This window comes from Nicotiana tabacum, chromosome 24 (genome assembly GCF_000715075.1).
Source record: "Nicotiana tabacum cultivar K326 chromosome 24, ASM71507v2, whole genome shotgun sequence".
Classification (NCBI taxonomy): Eukaryota; Viridiplantae; Streptophyta; class Magnoliopsida; order Solanales; family Solanaceae; genus Nicotiana; species Nicotiana tabacum.
This window is the reverse complement of record NC_134103.1, coordinates 78710351-78734474: the sequence shown is the minus strand read 5'-3', so window position 1 is coordinate 78734474 and position 24124 is coordinate 78710351. Positions and strand designations below refer to the sequence as shown.

At 38.5% G+C, this 24124-nt stretch overlaps 1 protein-coding gene across 2 annotated transcripts; it reads left to right on the top strand.

Annotated features, from left to right (window-relative positions):
- Nucleotides 1-19697: 19697 nt before the first annotated feature.
- LOC107760126 (putative serine/threonine-protein kinase PBL1) lies at nt 19698-23861 on the top strand. 2 transcript variants are annotated; one of them, XM_016578144.2, is made up of 5 exons: nt 19698-19988; nt 20793-21490; nt 21848-22105; nt 22288-22407; nt 22807-23861. In XM_016578144.2, the coding sequence occupies exons 2-5, from the start codon at nt 20834-20836 to the stop codon at nt 23434-23436; spliced, it is 1665 nt and encodes a 554-aa protein (XP_016433630.1). In that variant the 5' UTR covers nt 19698-19988; nt 20793-20833; the 3' UTR covers nt 23437-23861. The 2 variants fall into 2 exon arrangements, with proteins under 2 accessions (XP_016433630.1, XP_075104473.1); XM_075248372.1 differs by having other exon boundaries at nt 19754-20095.
- The last annotated feature ends 263 nt before the right edge of the window (nt 23862-24124 follow it).

The window sequence follows — 24124 nt, the reverse complement described above, 5'->3', positions numbered from 1 at the left end:
ACCTTACAAATACGGATTGGGCTAATGTTAAAATGCTTGTAGATTTTTTAGAAAAATTCCATATTGCTATAAATAAATTTTTTGGGTAATATTATCCTATTATTTCTAACTGTTTAGTTTATATTGCAGAATTTTTAAATTTGTTTGTTCATTTTTCAGAGGGTGGGGAAATTTATCAACTTGCTATTGATTCTATGAGAAAAAAGTTTAAAAAATATTTTTTCACTATTCCCCCTATTTATGGTATTGCTGCATTGTTAAATCCTACTATGAAATTAGGAGGTCCTCAATTTTGGTATGAAACTGTTTATAATGGTTTAGCACTTGAAGATGAGGAGTTGTCTAAACTTCCGAATGCAATAGCCTCAATTAAAATAAATGTTCAAACTATTTATAATGCTTATCAAGTTGCATTAGATCATGCTAGACCAAATGTTCCAACTCCTTCTTCTTCTAGTTCTCAATCATCTAAAAGAACTGCGGGAGTAAGAGCACTTAGTGTTTGGGCAGGGTTCAGGGGTTCTCAAGGTTCTAGTACTAGTGATTTTTCACAACTAAATGAGCTTGAAGTTTATTTGTCACAGGGAATTGAGGAAGTGAATCCCGACGGCTCCTTTAATATTTTGGAATGGTGGAAGGACAAAGAAAAATACTTTCCGATTCTTTCAAGGATAGCCCGAGATATTTTAACTATTCAAGTTTCAACAGTGGCATTAGAGAGCGCTTTCAGTCAAGCAAGACTTCAACTCGGTGATTATAGAGCGTCTATGAGGGAGAGCTTGGAAAAATCAGTACTTTTCAGAGATTGGATCCGTTCGGAAAGAAGAAATTTTGGACTTGCTGAATCACAACCAGAGGTAGACGAAGCTTACGAAGAAATGCTAGCTGAACTTGCGGAGGATGATGCTTCGCCTGGAAGCGGTGATGACCAAGCTTCATTTCCGCCACCACCAACGGAAATTCCTCCGGACCTTGAAGGATTTATGAAATTTGTAAGAGATACCATATAAATTAATATGTAACTTGTATTTTGGCACATCTTGATTAGTTTCTTTTTCTTCTCAATGGTGGTATTAGCACCTTGTTGTGCTCATTCCATAGGGGGGAGGAAGACTAAGAAAGATATTGCCATGATTTTTAATGCTATAATAAAAATATAACGCATTGATTTGAATATCTCTTTACAATATTTTTGTCTTTTTATATATCTTAAGCTATACATATAGTATAATATAGTATAGTATATACTATATATATATAAGCTTATATATATACTATACTATACTATATATACATCTTAAGATATACTAAGTATACTAGATATACTAGATATATATATATATATATATTATATACTATAGTATAGTATAGTATAGTATATATATACTATATATACAACTTAAGATATATAAACTATATTCGATATACTATATATACATCTTAAGATATACTATATATACTATACTATATATACATCTTAAGATATACTATATATACATAGTATACTAGATATACTAGATATATATAGTAGATATACATGTATATATAGTATATCTTAAGATGTATATATAGTATATACTATACTATACTATAATATATATACATCTTACTATATATATTATATATATCTTAAGATGTATACTATCGAATATGACTTATATACTATGTATATATAGTATAGTGTGTGTATATATAAGATGTATATATAGTATAGTGTGTGTATATATATATATCTTAAGATGTATATATAGTATATCTTAAGATGTATACTATCGAATATGACTTATATACTATGTATATATAGTATAGTGTGTGTATATATATATATATATATATATCTTAAGATGTATATATAGTATATAAATCGAATATAGCTTATATATCTTAAGATGTATATATAGTATAGTATAGTTATATATATAAGCTTATATATATATGTATATCGAGTATATCGAATATACTATGTATATATAGTATAGTGTGTGTGTGTGTGTGTGTGTGTGTGTGTGTGTGTGTGTGTGTGTGTGTGTGTATATATATATATATATATATATATATATATAAAAATAGTTTATAAGTTATATTCGATAGTATACATCTTAAGATATACTATATATACATCTTACCATATATATATATATATATATATATATATATATAGCTTATATATCTTAAGATGTATATATATCTTAAGATGTATATATAGTATATTTTAAGATGTATACTATGTATATATAATATAGTATATATATATATATTTTTTAAGATGTATATATAGTATATAAATCGAATATAGCTTATATATCTTTATTACTATTTTTTTTCTCTAACTTCTATATAAAAAAAAATTAAAAATAGAAAGTTTCGGTTGGGCCCGTTTAGGTCAATTGGGGCCCGTTTAGGCCCGGGACCGGCCCACTTAACCCGGGACCGTTAGTTCGCGGTCCCGGTCCCGAGCCGGTTCCATCAATAAGCCCGCGAAACCCGGGACCGCATAGGACCGGCCTATTTAGGACTGGGCCCGTGAAGCTCACTTAGGACCGGGCCCGGCTCATTTGCCACCCTTATATTTAGCTAGCAGATATAATTATTTTTGACTGATCGACAGTCATGTGTCAAAATTTATAATCATCTCGACATCCGCAAGGGCATTATCCACCCTAACATGTGTCGTCTCAGCCTTCGATGTAACAAGTATATATCAATCTTCACACTGACGACTTTAATTACTAGGTACATATTCATCTCTCTCGCATTCATAAATCCACATCCGGTATTCAAATAAAGATTACCATTTTAGTTCAATTTCACACAACCTTATTTGAGTCAACACAAGTTTAAAGATGGTAGTTTGATTTATTTGCACATATAATATAATGGGTTATGGAAGAAAGTTTCAAAATAATGGATTCAAAGTTAGTTTAGAAATGTCATATTAATGCTTAAAAACTGAATTAACTGAATAATTTGAATATTTGTAAAGGTCAGAACTCTTTGCATTTTGCGTTAATATATGCACAATCGTTTGATTTGTGCCCTATAATTTTATTATTAATGATTTATTCCTTAACATATTCATTTCGGGAGCCAAGATTTGAAATTAATTGGTTCGAAATTATAATTTTTTTAAGTTACTAAGTTTTAAATTAATAATTTATATATTTTAATAAATTTTTCTAGACAAATAAAGAGTTTGGACTAAAATTACTGAATTCGACATAACCCATAACCTCATACCAAAGGATATCATGGTAATCATTTAATCACGAGAAAAGAAATATATTTAGGGAGTTGGAAGGAATCAAAAGAGATAAGGTTGGAAGTTGGTTGGAAGTTGTTCTGTACATACATATCTGTCAATAGTTGCTTATTGTGATTATCTGGTTGTTTGAGGTGATTATTTGGTTATGTTGTGGTTCTGCCAAGCACAAAATTTGTGATCATCAAAAAGGAATTTTGTTGAATATTGAAGTTTTGATAATTAACAATGTATGAATAAATATTTAAAGAATCATGTCCTCAACATAGATGCTTAACTGTTCTGAAGAACTTGGTCTGAAGAATCTGCTCCTCGGGAGAAAGAATCTGCTCCTCTTGAGTAATACTTGTACGTCTGTCCAATACATTAACTTTGTCTCAAAGTTACCCAGGTCCGAGTTTGATGGACGATGGCTACTATAAGTGATAAGGGTCGTTGCTCAAACCGATATGGATAATTCAGTCAGAAACTAAAGTCCCAAAGCGTGTGGAATCCTTGGAACAGTAGGAGTCCTATCAAAGAGGAAGTTGACTTTGAATATAACTCCTAGAAGGTCTCAAGTCGTGTTTAAATATGATTGACTTTGGACTTCTAAACGATCCTTTTGCACATCAAGTAAAGAGTCATAAATTATTTACTGGTGTTGAGTACTTGCATTGTATTCTTCCCAAGTCAGCCTAGTGAATGTGTTTTAGGTAATTGAGTTGCAATCAAGTGTCAACAATAATTAGTGAGTTGGAGTGAGTATTTTGCTTTACAAGTTAGAGTAACTTGTGAATCAAATAGGAGTTGTAGGAGTGCCGGAGAGTATTTAATTACAGTTCTGTAATTGATACATTTTGGCTCAGTGTTTTAGTGGAGTTGGAGCTGAAAATCATACGTGGTAGATCGTGATTTTTGTACCTTTTGAGCCAGATAATTTTTTATGTAAAAATCGTTGTGTTAATTTTATTGCTTTAAGCTTAAGAAACACGGTAAAGAACCAAGTTCTTTATTAATTCATTCCGGCACTCAAATTAAGGCAAAGAATTAAGAATTCTGTGTACCTAATGAGGCAACTAGGCAGTAGGCTATACTACGGCTGTTTCTCTGGGCAAACTTCCTGCTCCCTTCCCATTCCTCGTTTTCGTATTTTCACTTAAGATAGTTTATAATTTCTAATTTTTCCATCAATAATTAGAATCTTTGGTTTTGCAAAGAAACAAGTAAGTTAAGGGATAAATCGTAAAAAATAAAAGAATAAAGCGCAAAGTAAATAAAAAAACAATTAGTACGTGGATTAGGAGTGCAAGCGCAAAGAACTTTAAAAGTTACATATAATTGGAATATATGGTGTCATTATTTTTAGTACATCTAAACCTGCAAAGAATATCACACAAATTTAGGACTAGCAGAATAGTTATTGTTTGTTTTCTTAACAAATATTCACCTCAGAATTTTGCGAACTTATTCGAAGTGGGGATGGTGCAAAACGGGATAGTCAACTTAGTGAATTGTAGATACCAAATGGTTAAACAAAGAAATATATGATTTTATCAGTTAAGCCTTATATTAGATTAGGGGAGAGCCTTAGAACAACAGTAAAGTTGTCTTCGTGTGATTTATATGTCACAAATTCGAACCGTGAATGCAGTCACTAATGGTTGCGTTTGAATAGGTTGTCATCATCACAACCTTTGAAGTGTGGCCCTTCTCCGCACCCTGTGTGAACGCAAAATACCTTGTGCACCAGGCTGCTTTTTTAAAAAGCTTTATATAAGTGTGTTTACCCGAAAAACGGATAGAGTTGAATTTATACGTAGTTCCAAGGATATGTGATGTAACTTAATACAAACTGTAAGGATAAATAGAAATATAAATATGGATTGCAAAGAATGCGAAGTAGATAAGATTGTAAGGAACAATGAATCTTAGGACTCAACAAATATAATCAATTTAAGAAATCTGAAAGAACGATTCTTTACTGTAGAAGGATATAGCGTTTTTATTACAATGTAAGTTTCAGAAAAAACCTGCCATGATAAATGATAACCATGCCCTTTATAATAGAGGGACCTTGCTCTAAGCATAATAATAATAATAAAAAATACTAAGTGGAAGACCCATGATAAACCAGTTTTTCCACAATTTCTGCCAAGATTCTCGCTAGTGGGATTGCAACGGCTTTTGTCTGTGAGCTCGATCTTGCCTTGAGCCTTCGATCTTGGTTTGAGCTCGATTCTGACTCGAGCTCTTGATCTTGGCTCGAGCTCGATTCTGACTCGGGCTCTCAAATTGGTTCGGGGTCAATGTTGGTCGGTCTCTGGATCACAAACATAATAGCTTTACTCTGCGTCATAGTTCGATTTGGACTAGAGCTCGAAAACGATGTCCAACTCGACGCGGGTCGGCCCCTCAGGTTTGAGTCTTGTTTGTTCCATCTTCAGAGTCTCATTTCGATCGACCATCGTTCGAATTCGATCGGACATGCGAAAGTCAAAATCTATTTCGACCGTATACAGATAGTCCCCTCGTTTTTCAAGAAGAATGCGGTGATAAATGATATGATTTTTTAACGGCTCGATCGGATTATAATCTGACGTCCCCATCGGGCTCGATCATGACGCATGTGATAGCTGTCCCATCGGTTTAGTCTTTCAAGGCATTTAATGTATGTTAGACGGTAGTCGGCCACCGCTGATACTGAATCGCCATCGTTTAAGCCTATAAATAACCCTTCCTCTTACCATTCGAAAACTTCCCAAGTCCCTTTTCGAATTTTCTGATTCACCCACAAGTTTGTGATTTCCCAAAAGCCCCTCTTCAATTCTATCAATTTTTTGTCACTTTCTTCTAATCCTCACCTTTGAATTTGAAAATGGCAAAAATATCACAAACCATTCCTCAGAAAGAGAAGGCATCAGTTTCACAGTGTGCCGCCGATGAGATACCGGCAGAACCACGGCCTGAGGAGTGTGTTCCCGGGGCGTATGTTCTTACTTCAGATTTTAAGGTCGATAAAGGTTCATCGGTCCCTGGTCGGTGTGAACCGGTATCGAGTTATCTGTGTTCGATAACCGAAAAGCACCTCAAACAGCTAAGGAAGGATTGCAATTGGGGTGAAAAGAAATAATAATTCCTACCTCTGACGAAGATATCACTTCTTACGTGAAAGGATTTTTGAATGTGTATACTTAGCCTTTCACTTTAGGTCCCCTTGATTCCATTATTATTGACTTCTATCGTCAATACCAGGTAACTCTAGGCCCAGTCCATCCTTCTTTGTGGCGGATCATTATCCTGATCCGATATTTTATGAGCAAAATCGAGGGGATGTCGTTCACTCTCGACCATCTTATCGGATTGTACCGTCCTCAACTTTTTCAAGGAGGGTTAATAAAACTTCAGCGTCAGGCTACCAAGGCTCTGTTCTCAAGCATTGACGAGGATATGGATCGGGGTTGGATGGGCAGGTTCATTCGAGTGAGGATTTCGGACCTGATTCTGGCTGAAAAGATGCCCTTTCTCGAGGAGTGGAATATGAAATGTAAGTGTGATCCTGTTGTTACTTCTATTTTGTTTTTTTATTTCTTTTCTCATCGACACTCCCCCTTTTGTGATATAGCAGTCCCATGGATGCCCGGAGCAGTTCCCGATCTCAAGAACTGGGCACGAGCTCTTGTTTTGATCTCCACATACGCCGAGCGCTCATGGCGTGATTTGTCAAAGGGTCGGTGGGAGGCAAAAAATCATGGTAAGCCACATTCTCATACTTTTTGATAATTCGAACGAGGTGGTTTTCAAATATTTTATTAGGATTTTCTATACGCAGGTTTGGGTAAAGATGCGGTTTTGAGGCCTTTGTCCAACGAGGAAGAAATCTTGGCCTCTGTCCCAAAACCGGTGAAGGGAAACAAAAGGAAAAGAGCCCCCGTTCCCGAAAGCCCAGAACCGAAAAAGAGGATGGCTCGTAAGCCGAACAAGAATGACATTCCTTTGACCATGGAATTAGTTTTGTGTCTAAGGGATGGAGATGAAGAAGAAAATGATGGGTCCGCGTTGGCGGCCCGAACAAAGAGAACCACTGATGCCCCATCGGCAGCTGGATCGATGATGCTTCACGAGGCTCTGCCTCGAACTGATGATATATCGGAGAAAGATTTGGGTAAAAACCCGAATTATCAGAGACCGAAGATGCATCTCATCGGAGCCAACAGGCAGGGAATATGACTGAAGGGGCCCTCGAGTCTCTTCGAACCGAAGAGAATGCTCCCTGTGATTCATTTGGGGCAGCAGCAATCAAAGATTCGCCTACCTTTCTCGCTTTTTCTGCTGGGGTGATTCGGGAAGCCCAAGCTCTGGGGGCCCTCGATCTAGACAGGCCTCACGATGGAGAGGATCCATTTCGTGACCTGTTTATCGGTATCGAGGACATTGCCGGTACTGGTGATGAATCAGATCTTTTTCACGGGGTGCGGCAGACTTTGAATCAGGTAGGTTTTTTTATTTTGCCGGTACTTCCTTTATGTTTATTTTTCGTTAACTTCATTTCTTGTTTATTTGTAGGCAGCAGCAGTTCATCGAGAAGCATGTTCTCGGTATCAAAACGAGCTGCGTCGATATGAGGCCGACCTTCAACGGGTTACTGATGAGAGGAACTCCCTAAGACTTCTCTTAGGGCAGAGAGAAGAGGAAATAAAAGACCTCCGAGCTGAGTTGGCCAAGGCTTACCGAGATCAGACCGATTTGTCTGAGCAGGTAATGATACTTTTGAAAGCCTATGGGCTTGATACTGGAACGATGGTTAACGTTTCGGTCTCACAGCTGCAGCGAAAAAGCGAGATGATCGGGAAGCTTCGTGAGGAGGTCGACGTAATAAGAACGGAGTCTTTTCAGTGGAAAGAAGGTATTGACTGCTTTGCTGCAGAAAAAGAAACTGCTCGAGCCCAGTTATCATCGGCCGAAACCCAACTTCGAAAAATAAAGGAAAAAGGCTTGACTCAAGCAAGAAGAATAGAGGAGCTTGAGGCTCGGTTGGCCTTTGTACTTGCCAAGGCCGAAACTGATGCCGAAAAGGCAAAGGCCGATGCTGATGCACTCGTGGCCGTCTATCGGGCCGATGCTGAAGCTACCCAGGTCCAGGCAAAAGAGGCAGCCGAGACTACCGACATTTGAGCACATCGGATCGCCGAACTAGCTAAGTGCCGATCCCGAAGGGGAACCCTCAAGGAGGTCCATGCTGGTGGTTTCGATCTCGCTGAAGAGATAAAAAGGGCCAAAGAGCTCGAAGTTGATGCTGAAGCTCTGGTTTCCGATGACGATGATGATGCCAATGATGATGATGATGATGATGATGATAATGGGAGTAATAGCGGATCCGAGAACGGGGGGAGTACGATAAAGAAGAGACCGCTCCTGAGGATGACCAAGAAGTTTAGTCTTTAGTTTTTACGTTGTAATCAACCATGTAGATAATTTTTGTACATTGATAATTCTGCCGACTTGCTTTTATTTCGTGAAGACTTTATTCACGCCTTTATGAACGTTTTCACAAGGATCTAAACAACTTGATACTTCGTAGTCTCTATGATCGGTCAATTTTTATTTTTTTTAGACTTGAAGTGATGTAGCTCTTAGGCTTACTAGTTGAGCTATGATTCGAACTCGAAGAAATATAGCCCGTAGGCGTAAAGGTCAAGTGAGTGCTTGCTCGAACTTGAAATAAAAGTAGCCCGTAGGCTTAGTCGTCGAGTGAATGATTCGAACTCGAAGCAATGTGGCCCACAAGCATAAAAGTCGAGTGAGTGCTTGCTCAAACTCGAAATAAAAGTAGCCCTTAGGCTTAGTCATCGAGTGAGTGATTCGAACTCGAAATAATGTAGCCTGTAGACGTAAAGGTCGAGTGAGTGTTTGCTCGAACTTGAAAGAGTAGCCCGTAGGCTTAGTCATCGAGTGAATCTTTCTAACTCGAAGTAATGTAGCCCATAGGCGTAAAGGTCGAGTGAGTGCTTGCTCGAACTCGAAAAAGTAGCACGTAGGCTTAGTCGTCGAGTGAATGATTCGAACTCGAAGTAATGTAGCTCGTAGGCATAAAGGTCGAGTGAGTGCTTGCTCGAACTCGAAATAAAAGTATCCCTTAGGCTTAGTCATTGAGTGAGTGATTCGAACTCGAAGTAATGTAGCACGTAGGCGTAAAGGTCGAGTGAGCGCTTGCTCGAACTCGAAAAGTAGCCCGTAGGCTTGGTCATCGAGTGAATGATTCAAACTCGAAGTAATGTAGCATGTAGGCGTAAAGGTCGAGTGAGTGCTTGTTCGAACTCAAAATCAAAGTAGCCCTTAGGCTTAGTCGTCGAGTGAGTGATTCGAACTCGAAGTAATGTAGCCCGTAGGCATAAAGGTCGAGTGAGTGCTTGCTCGAACTCGAAAAAGTAGCATGTAGGCTTAGTCATTGAGTGAATGATTCGAACTCGAAGTAATGTAGCCCGTAGGCGTAAAGGTCGAGTGAGTGCTTGCCCGAACTCGAAAAAGTAGCCCGTAGGCTTAGTCGTCGAGTGAATGATTCGAACTCGAATTAATGTAGCCCGTAGGCATAAAGGTCGAATTTATCTTAATTCTGTTTGCGTAATAAATCTTCAAATAGAATAATTTTTCTTGGGTATAAGATGTCGGTAAAGAGGAGAACTTTCTTTACAAGTAATTACACGTGTTCATGTTTCGCACCTGGGTTCGAGCCAATCTACATGAGCATGGTTCGTATTGACTATTTGGCTCTTACAACTTTTCCTATTGGAACCCTGGTGTTGCGAAATAACTTTCTTGCATCTGAACTTGATGTATTTGAGTGCCTAATGCTCCCCCAGTATTCGAGGTCGATTGTAAAGAGGCCTCGGATACTGTTATAAGTGCAGCACGATCATTGGTTGCCTCGTTAAAAAACCTTTTCGAAAAACCCATTTGGGATAAAATCGGTCTAAGGGAAAAAGAGTGCAACGCGTGCTTTCAGATCTATGGCTTCGTATCGAAGGATCCATCTTAGCTCCTGATCAGACTTCTGCAGGGATCCGTTTTGAAATATAAATGAATAATGGAGGGGTCGTACCTTAGCAGTAGTATCGTTTTAAATGTGACACATTCCAATTGCTTGATAGTTGTTTGCCGTTTATAATACCGAGCATGTATGATCCCTTTCCGACATTCTCGAGAACCTGATATGGTCCCTCCCATTTCGGTCCTAGTTTTCCTTCGTTTGGATTGTGGGTATTGAGGGTGACTTTCCTTAGCACTAAGTCCCCTGCCTTGAAATGGCGGAGCTTGGTTCTTCGATTATAATATCTTTTGATTCGTTGCTTTTGGGCGGCCATTTGGATGTGAGCAGCTTCTCGTTTTTCGTCCGATAATTCGAGGCTAGTGTTCATAGCCTCGTTATTTGATTCTTCTGTTGTGTATCGAAATATGGCACTGGGTTCGCCGACTTCGACTGGTATCAATGCTTCATACCCATATACTAAGGAGAACAGGGTTACCCCCGTACTGGATTTTGACGTCGTTCGATATGCCCAAAGGACTTCGGGTAGGATTTCTCTCCACATTCCTTTAGCGTCGTTCAACCTCTTCTTTAGGTTCTGAATAATGGTTTTGTTCGTTGATTCGGCATGTCCGTTCCCACTGGGGTGGTACGGTGTTGATAATATCCTTCTTATTTTGTGATCTTCGAAGAATTTTGTCACTTTGCTGCCCACAAATTGTTTCCTATTATCACATACTATTTCGGCAGGTATCCCGAATCGACATACGATATGATCCCAGATGAAGTCTATAGCTTCTCTCTCTCTTACTTTCTCGAACGCCTGTGCTTCAACCCATTTAGAAAAATAGTCAGTCATAAATAAAATGAACTTAGTTTTACCTGGGGCCGATGGCAGAGGGCCGACGATATCCATTCCCCATTTCATTAATGGCCATGGGGATAGGACTGAGTGAAGTTGCTCTCCGGGCCGATGGATCACCGGTGCAAACCTTTGACATTTGTCACATTTTCGAACAAACTCCTTTGCATCTTTGTCCATATCGAATCCAATAATATCCTGCTCTGATTATTTTTCGGACTAATGGATCGGCACCAGAGTGATTCCCACAAATGCCCTCATGCACCTCACGTAGGATGTAATCGGTATCTCCTAGACCCAAGCATACTGCTAAAGGTCCATCGAATGTCCTTCGGTATAGCGTTCCATCGGAAGCTAACGTGAATCGAGCAGCTTTGGTCCGTAGGGCCCTTGAATCTTTAGGTTCCGATGGGAGCTTTCCGCTCTTTAAGTATTCAATGTACTTATTTCTCCAATCCCAGGTTAAGCTTGTAGAATTTATCTCGGCGTGACCTTCTTCGATCACGGATCTCGAGAGTTGAACGACAGTCCCAGGGCTCAAGTCATCTTCCTCGACCAACGATCCCAAATTCACAAGCGCATCGGCCTCACTGTTTTGTTCTCGTGGAACATGTCGTAAAGTCCATTGTTTGAAATAGTGCAAAGTGACATGTAGTTTGTCTAAATACCTTTGCATTCTATCTTCTCGAACTTCGAAGGTTTTGTTTACTTGACTCACCACCAGCAAAGAGTCACATTTGGCTTCAATGACTTCTGCTCCCAAGTTTTTAGCTAGCTCGAGACCTGCAATCATGGCCTCATACTCGGCCTCATTGTTAGTCAACCTAGTAGTTTTAATAGATTGCCTAATAGTGTTACCCGTGGGTGGCTTTAAAACTATTCCTAGCCCGGACCCCTTCACGTTCGAAGCCCCGTCCGTAAAAAAGGTCCATACCCCTGATGTACTACCCGATTTCAACAGTTCTTTTTCGACTTCGGGTACGAGGGTTGGCGTGAAGTCGGCCACGAAGTCTGCTAAAATTTGAGACTTGATGGCCGTACGGGGTTGATATTCGATATCGTACCCACTGAGTTCGACGACCCATTTAGCTAATCGGCCTGATAGTTCGGGCATGTGCAAAATATTACGAAGCGGGTAAGTGATTAATACGCATATGAGGTGACATTGAAAGTACGGTCTTAACTTTCTAGAGGCGCTTATCAGTGCGAGTGCCAGTTTTTCTAAGTACGGATATCTAGTTTCTGCTTCTCCTAAGGTCCGACTTATATAATAAATGGGAAATTGCGTACCTTGCTCTTCCCGAACTAGGACACCGCTCACTGAAATTTTTGATACTGCCAAGTACAAGTAGAGTTTTTCGTCTGTTTTTGGAGTGTGAAGTAGTGGTGGACTCGATAGATATCGTTTTAGTTCCTCTAATGCCTGTTGGCATTCTGGGGTCCAAGCGAAATCATTCTTCTTTTTGAGTAGAGAGAAAATTTGTGACTTCGATTTGATGATCTCGAAATGAATCGGCCTAGGGCTGCAATCCGTCTCGTTAGCATTTGTACAGCTTTCACGCTATCCACGATGGTGATGTCTTCGATGGATTTGATTTTATCAGGGTTAATCTCGATTTCTTGATTCGACACCATGAAGCCGAGGAACTTGCCCGAACCGATCCCAAAAGCATATTTTTCGGGGTTGAGCTTCATGTTGTATTTCCTCAAAATCTCGAGCGTTTCCTGCAAATGGGTCAAATGGTCCTTTGCGCGCATGGACTTAACTAGCATGTCATCAATGTAAACTTCCATTGATTTACCTATTTGTTCTTCGAATATTTTGTGTACTAGGCGTTGGTTAGTAGCCCCTGCATTTTTTAGCCCGAAGGGCATCACATTATAACAATATGTTCCATATTTGGTGACAAATGAAGTTTTTTCCTGGTCCTCTGGGCTCATCTGGATTTGATTATACCCGGAATAGGCATCGAGAAAAGTGAGGGTCTCGTGGCCGGCCGTGGCATCGATCATGCGATCGATGTTGGGCAGCGGAAAAGAATCTTTGAGGCATACTTTGTTTAAATCCTTATAGTCCACACACATTCTAAGTTTGTTTCCTTTTTTAGGCACTACAACTATATTGGCTAACCATTCGGGATATTTCACCTCCCGAATGGACCCTATTTTGAGAAGTTTGGTTATCTCGTCTTTTATGAATGCGTGCTTTACCTCGGATTGGGGCATTCTCTTTTGCTTCACCGGTCTGAACTTAGGGTCCAAGCTTAGTCGATGCGTTGTTATGTCCGGTGGAATCCCTGTTATATCTAAATGGGATGAGGAAAAACAATCAATATTATCGATAAGAAATTGAACAAGTTTCTTCCTGAGTTCGAGGCTCAACCTCGTTACCAAGTATACCTTTCGCTCGGGCCAATGCTCGATTAGTGTGACTTGCTCTAGTTCCTCAATTATTGATTTGGTGGTGTCGGAGTCATCGGGAATCATGAAAGATCGAGGGATCCTTTGATCATCATCTTCTTCGATCTTTCGGTCATCTGGCTGGGTCGAAGCCGACGTCTGTGATTGCTAGTTGGTGTCCCGTTCTCCTTCTGAGCCCGATCCCTTTATTGGCGAAGGTGAGGATATTGATTTCGCCTCCTCGACGGCGAACATTTCTTTTACGGCTGGTTGTTCTCCGTACACTGTTTTGACACCTCTCGATGTTGGGAATTTGAGGACCTTGTGTAGGGTCAAAGGTACAACTCTCATGTTGTGGATCCATGGCCTTCCAAAAAGGGTGTTGTATCTCATGTCGCCTTCGATCACGTGAAACTTCATTTCCTGGATGGTTCCGGCCACATTTATTGGTAAGATTATCTCGCCTTTGGTGGTTTCACATGCCATATTGAATCCGTTTAGAACCAAAGTTGCGGGTACGATCTGGTCCTGCAGACCGAGCTGTTCTACGACCTTCAATCTGATAATGTTGGCCGAGCTACCTGGATCGATCAACACCCGCTTAACTTTAGTTTTATTCATGAGTACGTATATTACCAGTGCATCGTTATGAGGTTGAATGACTCCTTCTGCATCTTCATCATCGAAGGACAAAGTCCCTATGAGTGCGTAATCTTGAGTTCGAGATCGCTTTTCCCTCACAACTGATATTTTAGTGCGTTTAAGCACTGGTCCCTGAGGGGTATCGGCACCGCCGATGATCATATGAATGACGTGCGTGGTTCTTCTTGTTCGTTTTGCTTGCCGAAATCCCTGTTTTTAAAATAGTTCTTCTCCCTATCACTCAGAAATTCCCGAAGGTGCCCTTTGTTAAATAAACGGGCTACTTCCTCTCTTAGTTGCCTACAATCTTCCGTTATGTGGCCATGGGTGCCATGATATTTGCATGTTTGATTGGGATTCCTCTGGGCAGGATCGGTCTGCATGGGTCGAGGCCATTTAGTGTCTTTGATGAGTCCGATAGCCGATACGATGGCGGATGCATTGACGCTGAAGTTATATTCCGATAACTGAGGTGCTTCCTTAGATCCGGCAGGACTATCGAAACTGCTTCTGTTAATCAGCCTTCGGGAGCCATGATTTCGATCGCTTCTTTTGTTATTTTGCATGAGGTTATGTCTCGATTCACTGACTCTGTGGCTTCCGCTGTATGGTTGGTATCGATATCCAGTCGGACCTTATTCCCGATTATTAACCCCTCGAACAGCGGTTCAGACCCCAATCGATCATCTTTGACCCTAATTTTCGATTGGTACTGATTGTGCACGTCGGCCCATGTGATGGCTGGGTATTCGATCAAGTTACGCTTTAATTGCCGTGAAGCCATCGAACTTCGTTCGTTCAAACCTTGAGTGAACGCCTGAACGGCCCAGTCGTCTGTGACTGGAGGCAGGTCCATTCGTTCTATTTGAAAACGAGATACGAATTCCCTCAGCATCTTGTTATCCTTTTGTCTTACCTTGAAGAGGTCCGACTTCCTTGTTGCGACTTTTATAGCGCCGGCAAGTGCTTTCACAAAAGAATCTGCTAATATGGCGAACGAGTCGATGAAGTTTGGCGGTAGGTTGTGATACCAAATCATCGCCCCCTTCGAGAGGGTCTTTCCAAATTTTTTCAGCAACACAGATTTGATTTCATCGTCTTCTAAATCATTACCCTTGATGGCACATGTGTAAGAAGTGACATACTTGTTGGGATCAGTCGTTCTGTTATATTTGGTAATTTCCTGCATACGAAATTTTTTGGGGATTAGTTTCGGGGCTGCGCTCGAGGAAAAGGGTTTTTGCATTAATTTTTTCGAATCCAACCCTTTTATCAATGGTGGAGCTCCCGGGATCTGATCGACCCTAGAGTTATAAGTTTTTACTTTTTTATCGTTGGCTTCGACTCGCTTTGTGAGTTCTTCGAGTAATTTAGCAATTTCGGGAGTAGTCCCCGATCCTTGCTCATTTGACTTCACCATGGCTGGTTCCGTTCTGTGGGTGATTTCTCGGGGTGGATTGGGCTCCGGCCTACTTTGTATCTCGGTTTGGCTCTACAACTGGGCTATTACTGCTTGTTGGGCTTGCAACATTTCGAAAATCATACGCAAGCTAACACCGTTTTCCTCGACGTTATGAGTATCTCGAACCGCAGACCGAGTTTCACCATAGATGATATTCTCGGGTTCAACATGTAGGTTCGCCTTAATGGCTACATGCGAATTGATATCAATTGGCGCTCAGATTCGAGCTCTAACGGTGTTCACTATTGGTCTTTCAGTACTGGGAGTCAAGTTGTTGTTTTCATCTTGAAGACCGGCCCCGTTATCGATCGGTGAAGCCATTTGATTGATGGTTATTCATAGCTGATCCGAAATTCAAGATGTTTTCGGAAATAAACGCAAAAAATAATGGCGTATTTTTTCAGATTCGTATCAAATAACCACTGCTATCCTTGGCCCCACGGTAGGCGCCAAACTGTTTACCCGAAAAACGGATAGAGTTAAATTTATATGTAGTTCCAAGGATATGTAATGTAACTTAATACAAATTGTAAGGATAAATAGAAATATAAATATGGATTGCAAAGAATGCGAAGTAGATAAGGTTGTAAGGAACAATGAATCTTAGGACTCAACAAATATAATCAATTTAAGAAATCTGAAAGAATGATTCTTTATTGTGGAAGGATATAGCGTTTTTATTACAACGTAAGTTTTAGAAAAAACCTGCCCTGATAAATGATAACCATGCCCTTTATAATAGAGAGACCTTGCTCTAAGCATAATAATAAATAAAAAAAATACTAAGTGGAAGACCCATGATAAACCAGCTTTTTCACAATTTCTGCCAAGATTCTCGCTAGTGGGATTGCAACGGCTTTTGTCTGTGAGCTCGATCTTGCCTTGAGCCTTTAATCTTGGTTTGAGCTCGATTCTGACTCGAGCTCTTGATCTTGGCTCGAGCTCGATTCTGACTCGGGCTCTCGAATTGGTTCAGGGTCAATGTTGGTCGGTCTCTGGATCACAAACATTATAGCTTTACTCTACGTCATAGTTCGATTTGGACTAGAGCTCGAAAATGATGTCCAACTCGACGCGGGTCGCCCCCTTAGGTTCTAGTCTTGTTTGTTCTATCTTCAGAGTCTCAGTTCGATCGACCATCGTTCGAACTCGATCGGATGTGCGAAGGCCGAAATCTATTTTGACCGTATACAAAGTGCTAAATATTTCAAACAATGTTAATATTTTTTCCTAATCAAGTGTAAGACGTTAAATCCATATATATTTTGAAATGGTTAAGTACTAAACAAAATTTCTCCCAAAAAATAATATTTTTTCCTTAAATATATCGACTGTAGCAATGCTGGCCCAAGTTTTCCCACGATTTGAATAGGAAAAATGACACTATATAGTCGCTTTCAAAATAATAGTTGAAAAATATATATATTTTTTGTATGTATATATATTATATACAATACTTATACAAACTTTATATATATTTTTAGCTACCGAATATAAATTATTTTTGGCGCGAGCTATAGAAGCCATATTTGTCCATTTGATTAGGCTGGAAGCGCGTGTGAATTGTTTAGGGGAGATTTGAAGTCGTACCCTATATTTGTGCCACCTTTTAACCTGTACCCTATTTTTTAAAATTATTGATTTGGTATCCATCTCACAAAAAAATCGTAATAATATGACAATTACACCTCTGACAAAAGATATAAAACGATCTCCTCCTCTCTTCTCAACAACTTTATAAAAAAAATCAGAAACTTGTCCAAATTCATCTTCAGAATCACACTTGCATGAAGTTGTTTCACCTTGCATGCTGAAGTTATTTATCCTGCAGTCTACAGTTTTGTCATGAATTTTATCCGAAATTTCAGTCTAAACATGCTGAAGTTATTTAGTTCATTTGCTAAAACTTTAGACTAAAAATGCTTAAGTTTTTTAGTTCATTTGCTAAAATTTCAAACTAAACATGCTTAAGTTATTTAGTTCATTTGCTGAAACTTCATACTAAACATGCTTAAGTTATTTAGTTCATTTGCTAAAATTTCAGACTAAACATGCTGAAGTTATTTAGTTCATTTGCTAAAACTTCAGACTTTAGTTCATTTGCTAAAATTTCAGACTAAACATGCTTAAGTTTTTTAGTTCATTTCCTAGAACTTTAGATAAAATATACTTAAGTTTTTGTCTTGTAGTATGTAATTTTCTAATGACTTTTTGCTAATACATGCTGAAATTATTTAGTTCATTTGCTAAAATTTCAGACAAAACATGCTGAAATTATTTAGTTCATTTGCTAAAATTTCAGACTAAACATGCTGAAATTTTTTAGCTCATTTATTAAAATTTCAGACTAAACATGCTTAAGTTTTTGTCTTGCAATATGTAATTTTCTAAAGAGTTTTTGTTAATGCATGCTGAAGTTATTTAGTTCATTTGCTAAAATTTCATACCAAAACATGCTGAAGTTTTGTAACGCAATCTACAGTTTTGTTCTGTGTTTTATTCGAAACTTCAGTCTAAACAAGCTGAAGTTTTTTAGTTTATTTGCTAAAATTTCATCCTAAACATGCTTATGTTTGTCGTCTTTTATTAAAGAAGGGCAAAATCGTCTTTTTAAAATGCTATTAACAAAAAAATGGGTATGGATCAAAACGGAAAAATAAAACGGGTATAAGTTACAAAGGGTTACCAAACCGCCCATGCAATTTTTACATTGTCCAGTTAGATTTATTAAAATCTTGATGTCAAGTGGGACCCAATTGTGCATCTGAATGCCACGTATGTAGTAAATCTGTCAGCCATGAGTGTATCCAACGGCAATAAAGAAGAGTCAAAAACTCATCACTAAGAGTCTCTTTGACTACAAAAAGAAAATAATAAAAGGAAACATCTTTTCTTTTTCTCAATTAAAGTAAACAAAGAAAATCCATTACTATTACTATAGTAATAGTAGTTGTACTACTACTAACTTTTCTAATACTTTGACTGAGCTGTCCCCACATTCGAGGCCCCTCTTTGTTGAATTTCGAGCTGCTTTATTTAATTACTAATACTAGCAATAAATTGACCATCATACCCCTATTTCTTATTATACAAATTATTTTATAATATTGAGAAATGAAATTCATAAGATTAGTTATTCTTATAGTACTTCCGTACCTACCACCAATTTGTGTTTGACTAATTCATTTGAAAAGAACTTTTGAACATTAATTAATATTAATAGCATGTTTGGTCAAACTTCTAAAATTAGCTTATTTTGAAAAATACTTTTCAAAAAAGTACTTTTGGTAAGAAACAGTTTATGTTTGACTACCTAATTTGAAAAATACTTTTAAGTACCAATTTGTGTTTGACCAAACTTTAAAAAGTGCGTCTTACTATATTTTTATCAAAACTGTTTTTTTTAAAAATACTTTTGGAGAGAAGCTATTTTTTTTTACTTTTCAAAAACTGTTTCTGATGCTCTTCAAAAGCACTTTTTTTCTTTCCAAAAGCTTGGCAAAACATCTTAATTTTAGAAAAAAACATTTTTGACCAAAAAAGCGCTTCCGCCTCAAAAGAAACTTGGCCAAATAGGCTATTAGTCAAATTTTTAAAAAGTATTTTTAACTATACTTTCCTCAAAAGTATTTTTCGAAAAAATACTTTTAAAGAAAAATTATTTTTTTTCTGCTTCTAAAAAATTGCTTATGTTCTACTCAAAAGCACTCTTTCTTCTAAAAATTTGGCCAAAGTTAAACACCTTAATTTTTTTTAAAAGGCACTTTTGACAGAAAAAATACTTTTTGCCAAAAAAAATCTTCGCCAAACGCAGCTATAAGTATAACAAGACTCAACTCAAACTTTTCGTACTACAACTACCGACCTTTCAATTTAAACTGCAATTTATGAGCTTTCAACCATTTGTCAAATGAAATTGGAATTTAGTCCAAAAATTTAATGGCAAAAATATTGAAAATTGTGTTGAGGACAAAAATGTCATAAAGCTAAAAGAAACGAAATTTGCCTTGTTGTATGGAGATGATACCAATGAAATCTTTTCTTAATAATAATAATGGAAATTTAATCGTGTGGGTTTTGTTTAGTTTGACTAAATATACTTCTTCACTCATTTCCTATGAAACCACCCCACTTTTCTTTTTCCTCCTTTCTTTGCCTTTTACTCTTAAAAGTCTGATCTTTTTGCCTTTCCACATTTATATTTTTCTACTAAGACTTCTTGTTAGGGTTTCTTGTCTTACCAAAATCAAGTCTTTCAAAGTCATCCAACAGATTTGAATGAAAATTCAGTACTTGGGTTGTTTTATTATCCCAAGAAATCATTAAAGATCCAAACTTTGAGCTCAAAAAAGCAAACCAGGTTGGTTTTTAACTATTCTTGACCTTACCTTTTTGTTAATTTTAGAAATTCATTTTATCTAATTGATAATTCAGTTGAAGAATTTGGATTTGGGGGCTTTCCGACAAGTAAGTGGATTAAGGAAATCTTTTGTTAGTAGTTTAGATTTTTTGTATATTGTTCTTCTGTATACTATGAGCTGAGGATTCATATAGTGGACCCCAACTTATTTGGTACTGAGGAGTATTTTTTGTTGTTGTTGTTGTTATATTATGTGCTGAAAATTCATCAGCTTGTTTTTATATATATACCATATACCAAACTCCCCTTGGCTTTTTGGTGGGTTTACTTCTTTATATTTTGGCACCCTTAGTGAAACTTCTGGCTGATTCCTCATTCTTTATTGCTATTGATTGGTTGATTGTTTACATTTAAACTTATACTGTCTAAGGATCTATAAAACAGTCTCTATGTAACTTCAATGGTATAATACTATAGATTTAATCATTTGGACTACTTAGAGTGATTAGAAATTGATGCCAGCATTGCTATTGAAAATTGCCTATGTTTTAGGTCAATGAGAAAAGTAGAGCTAAAGTTATTCAAATTCTGTTTTAAACCATAGGAGGAGATTATTCAGTATCTTAGTTGCTAAATCCAGTTTTTGGTGGATGAAAGTGGTGATACAATTTCTTGACTGTAAATTCAGCGGTGATTGGTTTTACTCTTAGATAAATGTTATTGGTTAGGTCCATTATAAGCCCGTGTTGCTCAATAGTTTAGCGATGGTTATCATGTATTTCATTCTTACTATTGATTTGGCAGGACGATATAAATCAAAAGGGCCGAATTATTTAGACGCCGACATGGGATGTTTCACTGTTTCAAAGAGTAAGAAGAAAATGTCTAAACAGAGTATCCACATCAAACGTGTGAACCCTCAGGAGCAGTCACCTACTGCACTACCTGAACCCCAGATACACACAAGATCATTGCACTCCGCACCACCTAGTTTTAGAACAAGAGTGAAACCAGTGCAGTCAAACAACGGAGTAACAAGCAGTAGGACACGAGCTCTATCCGCCCCATCAAGTATGGACTCAGCGGAACAAGATGCTCTAGCGTCGAATGAATATGAGGAACATGAAGAGTTGAGGAGTCGTGTTGGATCAACAAAAGAATACTGCTCACCAGTTCCTCAGCCTCTTCCTCTTCCATCACCTCAGAATGCTTCTGCTTCCCTCAGGACTATGAGAAGCTTCAAAGTGGGGAATACGAGTGGCCCTCTCAATGCGTCTGGACCATTGCCACTGCCTCCTGTGCTGCCTCCTACATTGCCTTCTACTGGGACGCTGCGGAACTTTTCTTTTGATGAAATTGCCGCTGCGTGCCACCATTTCTCTCCCGAGCGCTGTATGTCAGAAGGTCTCTCTTCTGTCATCTACAGAGCTTCTTTTGGGGATGATGCCTCTGGTTCAAAGAAGCTTGAAGCCACTATAACACGCCTTCACCCTTCTTCACAGGTAATGTTCAATGACATTGGCACGTTGACTTTATTATCCTAGCTGTGTGTCACCAGTCTAGTTTGGTGTCTAGACTTGACAAGGTTCATATTTGGCTAGATTTAGCAGCACTGTTTCTCAGTACTTGTTACCCTTTCTGTTCTACAGCTGCAAAGAACGGATATTGTCCAAATCAGGAATTTGCAGGACATAAGCCTGCTTCAAACTGCACTTCTAAATTCCATTTTTAGATCATGCATTACTTACAGGGTGGTGTCATTCCATTGTTGGGTGTAGGAGTCAACTTTTCAGTTTATGAGGTTTTAGTGAGTATGTGACATTTTGGAACTAATCTCACTGTCTTTTCGGCTTTTTCAGGGTTTGAAGGAATTTGTCAACGAGGTGAACACACTGGCGTCTTTGCAACACTCTTCACTTTGCAAACTGACTGGTTTTCATGCTCGCGAAGGTTCTGAGCACAGGATGTTGGTTTTTGAGAGACTTTTCCATGGAAGCCTAGACCGGCTGTTGTTCGGAAGATCAGATGGCCCCCCTATAGATTGGAATGCTAGAACGAAAATTGCGTTATGTGCTGCACAAGGTCTCACATTCCTACATGAGGAGGGACCTTTCCAGGTATCAACACTGTCATCCTTAATATGTAGTCTAAGCTGTGTGGCCATTTTTCCCATCACGCAAACTTGTAGTTTTCTGTGTCATTTTTTGTGTTTCTATAACATGGAAGTTCCTAGTTTTCATATTGAGGCTTGGCCTATGATATTGTCATTTTTTGCTGAATTTCTTTTTTCTACCAACAGGCAATGTTCCATGAATTTTCAACTGGTAATATACAAATCGACAAGGATTTTAGTGCAAAGCTCTCAGGGTATGGATGCATTACAAATATACAAGAGACAGAGATATCTTGCAATTCAGTCGTAAGTTCTCTTATTTACTGTTGCTGTCACTCAACTTTTTTTTTATCCCTGGGAAATGCTGGTCTTAAAATTTAAATTTTTACCCAATGTTTTGGGAGGACTAGCAGAGGTGTTTCGGCTGTATTGAGTAGTTTGATCATCAGCAAGCTCTGTCTTCCATGGATTTAAGATGTATGTCAATAGCGTCTTAGTTTTGGAGCATGTCTTGATAAAAGTTGTGACTCATAAATTCAGCTGATGTGGCTCTTAATAGAAGAGACGACAATGCCTCATAGATTACTATTTGTTGAGAAGAATTTTGTGTTTGTGCTACTCTCGGTCTAATGATGAGTTTGGTTACATTATTTGCACCTTCTTACTTAGAAGATTTTAATTAATAAACAACGCTCATTTGTTCAGGCCCTGGCAAATCTCTCGCAAGAGACACTGGAGACAGGGTTGCTAACTCCTAAGAGCAATGTCTGGAGTTTTGGGATTGTACTTCTAGAACTGCTCACCGGCCGGAAGAATCTTGATGGTCGGTATTCAAAGGAAGAGAGGAATTTAGTCAAGTGGAGTAGGCCTTTCCTCGCTGATGATGGTAGATTATCGCTAATCATGGATCCTCAGCTAAAAGGCCGGTTCCCCCCTAAAGCAGCCAGAACAGTGGCTGATATTGCTCAAAGATGTCTGCAAAAGGATCCGTCTGAAAGGCCCACCATGAGAACAATCGTCGACCAACTCAAGGCTGTACAAGTGATGAAGTGCCCTTCACGGTTTCCTCTGCAAGAACCAGTGGCAGTTGGTGGTAAACATATGTCAAAGTCTCCAAGTATGAATGGAATCATCACCCCTGCGCCAAGGTTGAGTTTCTCCCCTTCCTTACCTATCACCCGAGCATCGGCTTCTCCCTCAAAGTCTTCTACGCAGCCCTCGTCTCGTCCTTCATTAACATGTTCCTACTCTTTCTCTTTGGAGGACCTTGATCGACTGGAAAGCCGAAGGTCATCATCTTCATCTTTTCGCAGGTCTAGTGTTGAAGGATTTTGATTGGTTATTCTTTGATTGGTTACTTCTAGCCCTCTCCCTTTGACAAGTGATTACATGAAAAGATACCGAGGATAAAGATGTGGTTTTCCACCTTCCCATTGCTCAAGGAAGAACACTTGGGAAATGACATTTTGTAGATAAGGTTTGTCTGTTTGTTGAATAGTGTTCTGTGAATCGATATGTGTGGGAAGATGTAGATTTTCCTTTAATGTTTTATGTCGACCTCCGGCCCCTGCCAAGGAAAAGAAAATCTCCAATTGGCCAGAAAGAAATAAAAAGAAAAAGGAAAGAAAAGACAGAAAAGAAAATCCCCTTTTGCTGCTTTAAAATGATGTATATTTACAAGTATGTTTTTTTTTGTGTATCAAGAAATATTGTATACTTGGAATTTGGCTTGGTGAGAAATATGGCTTCAGTTGGCCTGACAGTGGTGAGACATGCAATCTTGATATTTAATAGAGAAGTAAATCTCAGTGTTTCATGTTATCTGGAAAGTATATTAATCTAATGTTGTGGCAATCTTGAGTGAAGTACAAGGTAGGAAAGTGGCAGCTACAAATCTCACATACTTGTGCATTAGTACTAACTGACAGTGGCAGCTGCATACAAAGTTCTGCCCTCTAAAGATGTAGCTATTAGCAACTTGTAAACAATATTGGGTCTATAACATTTCTCTATTTGATGAAAT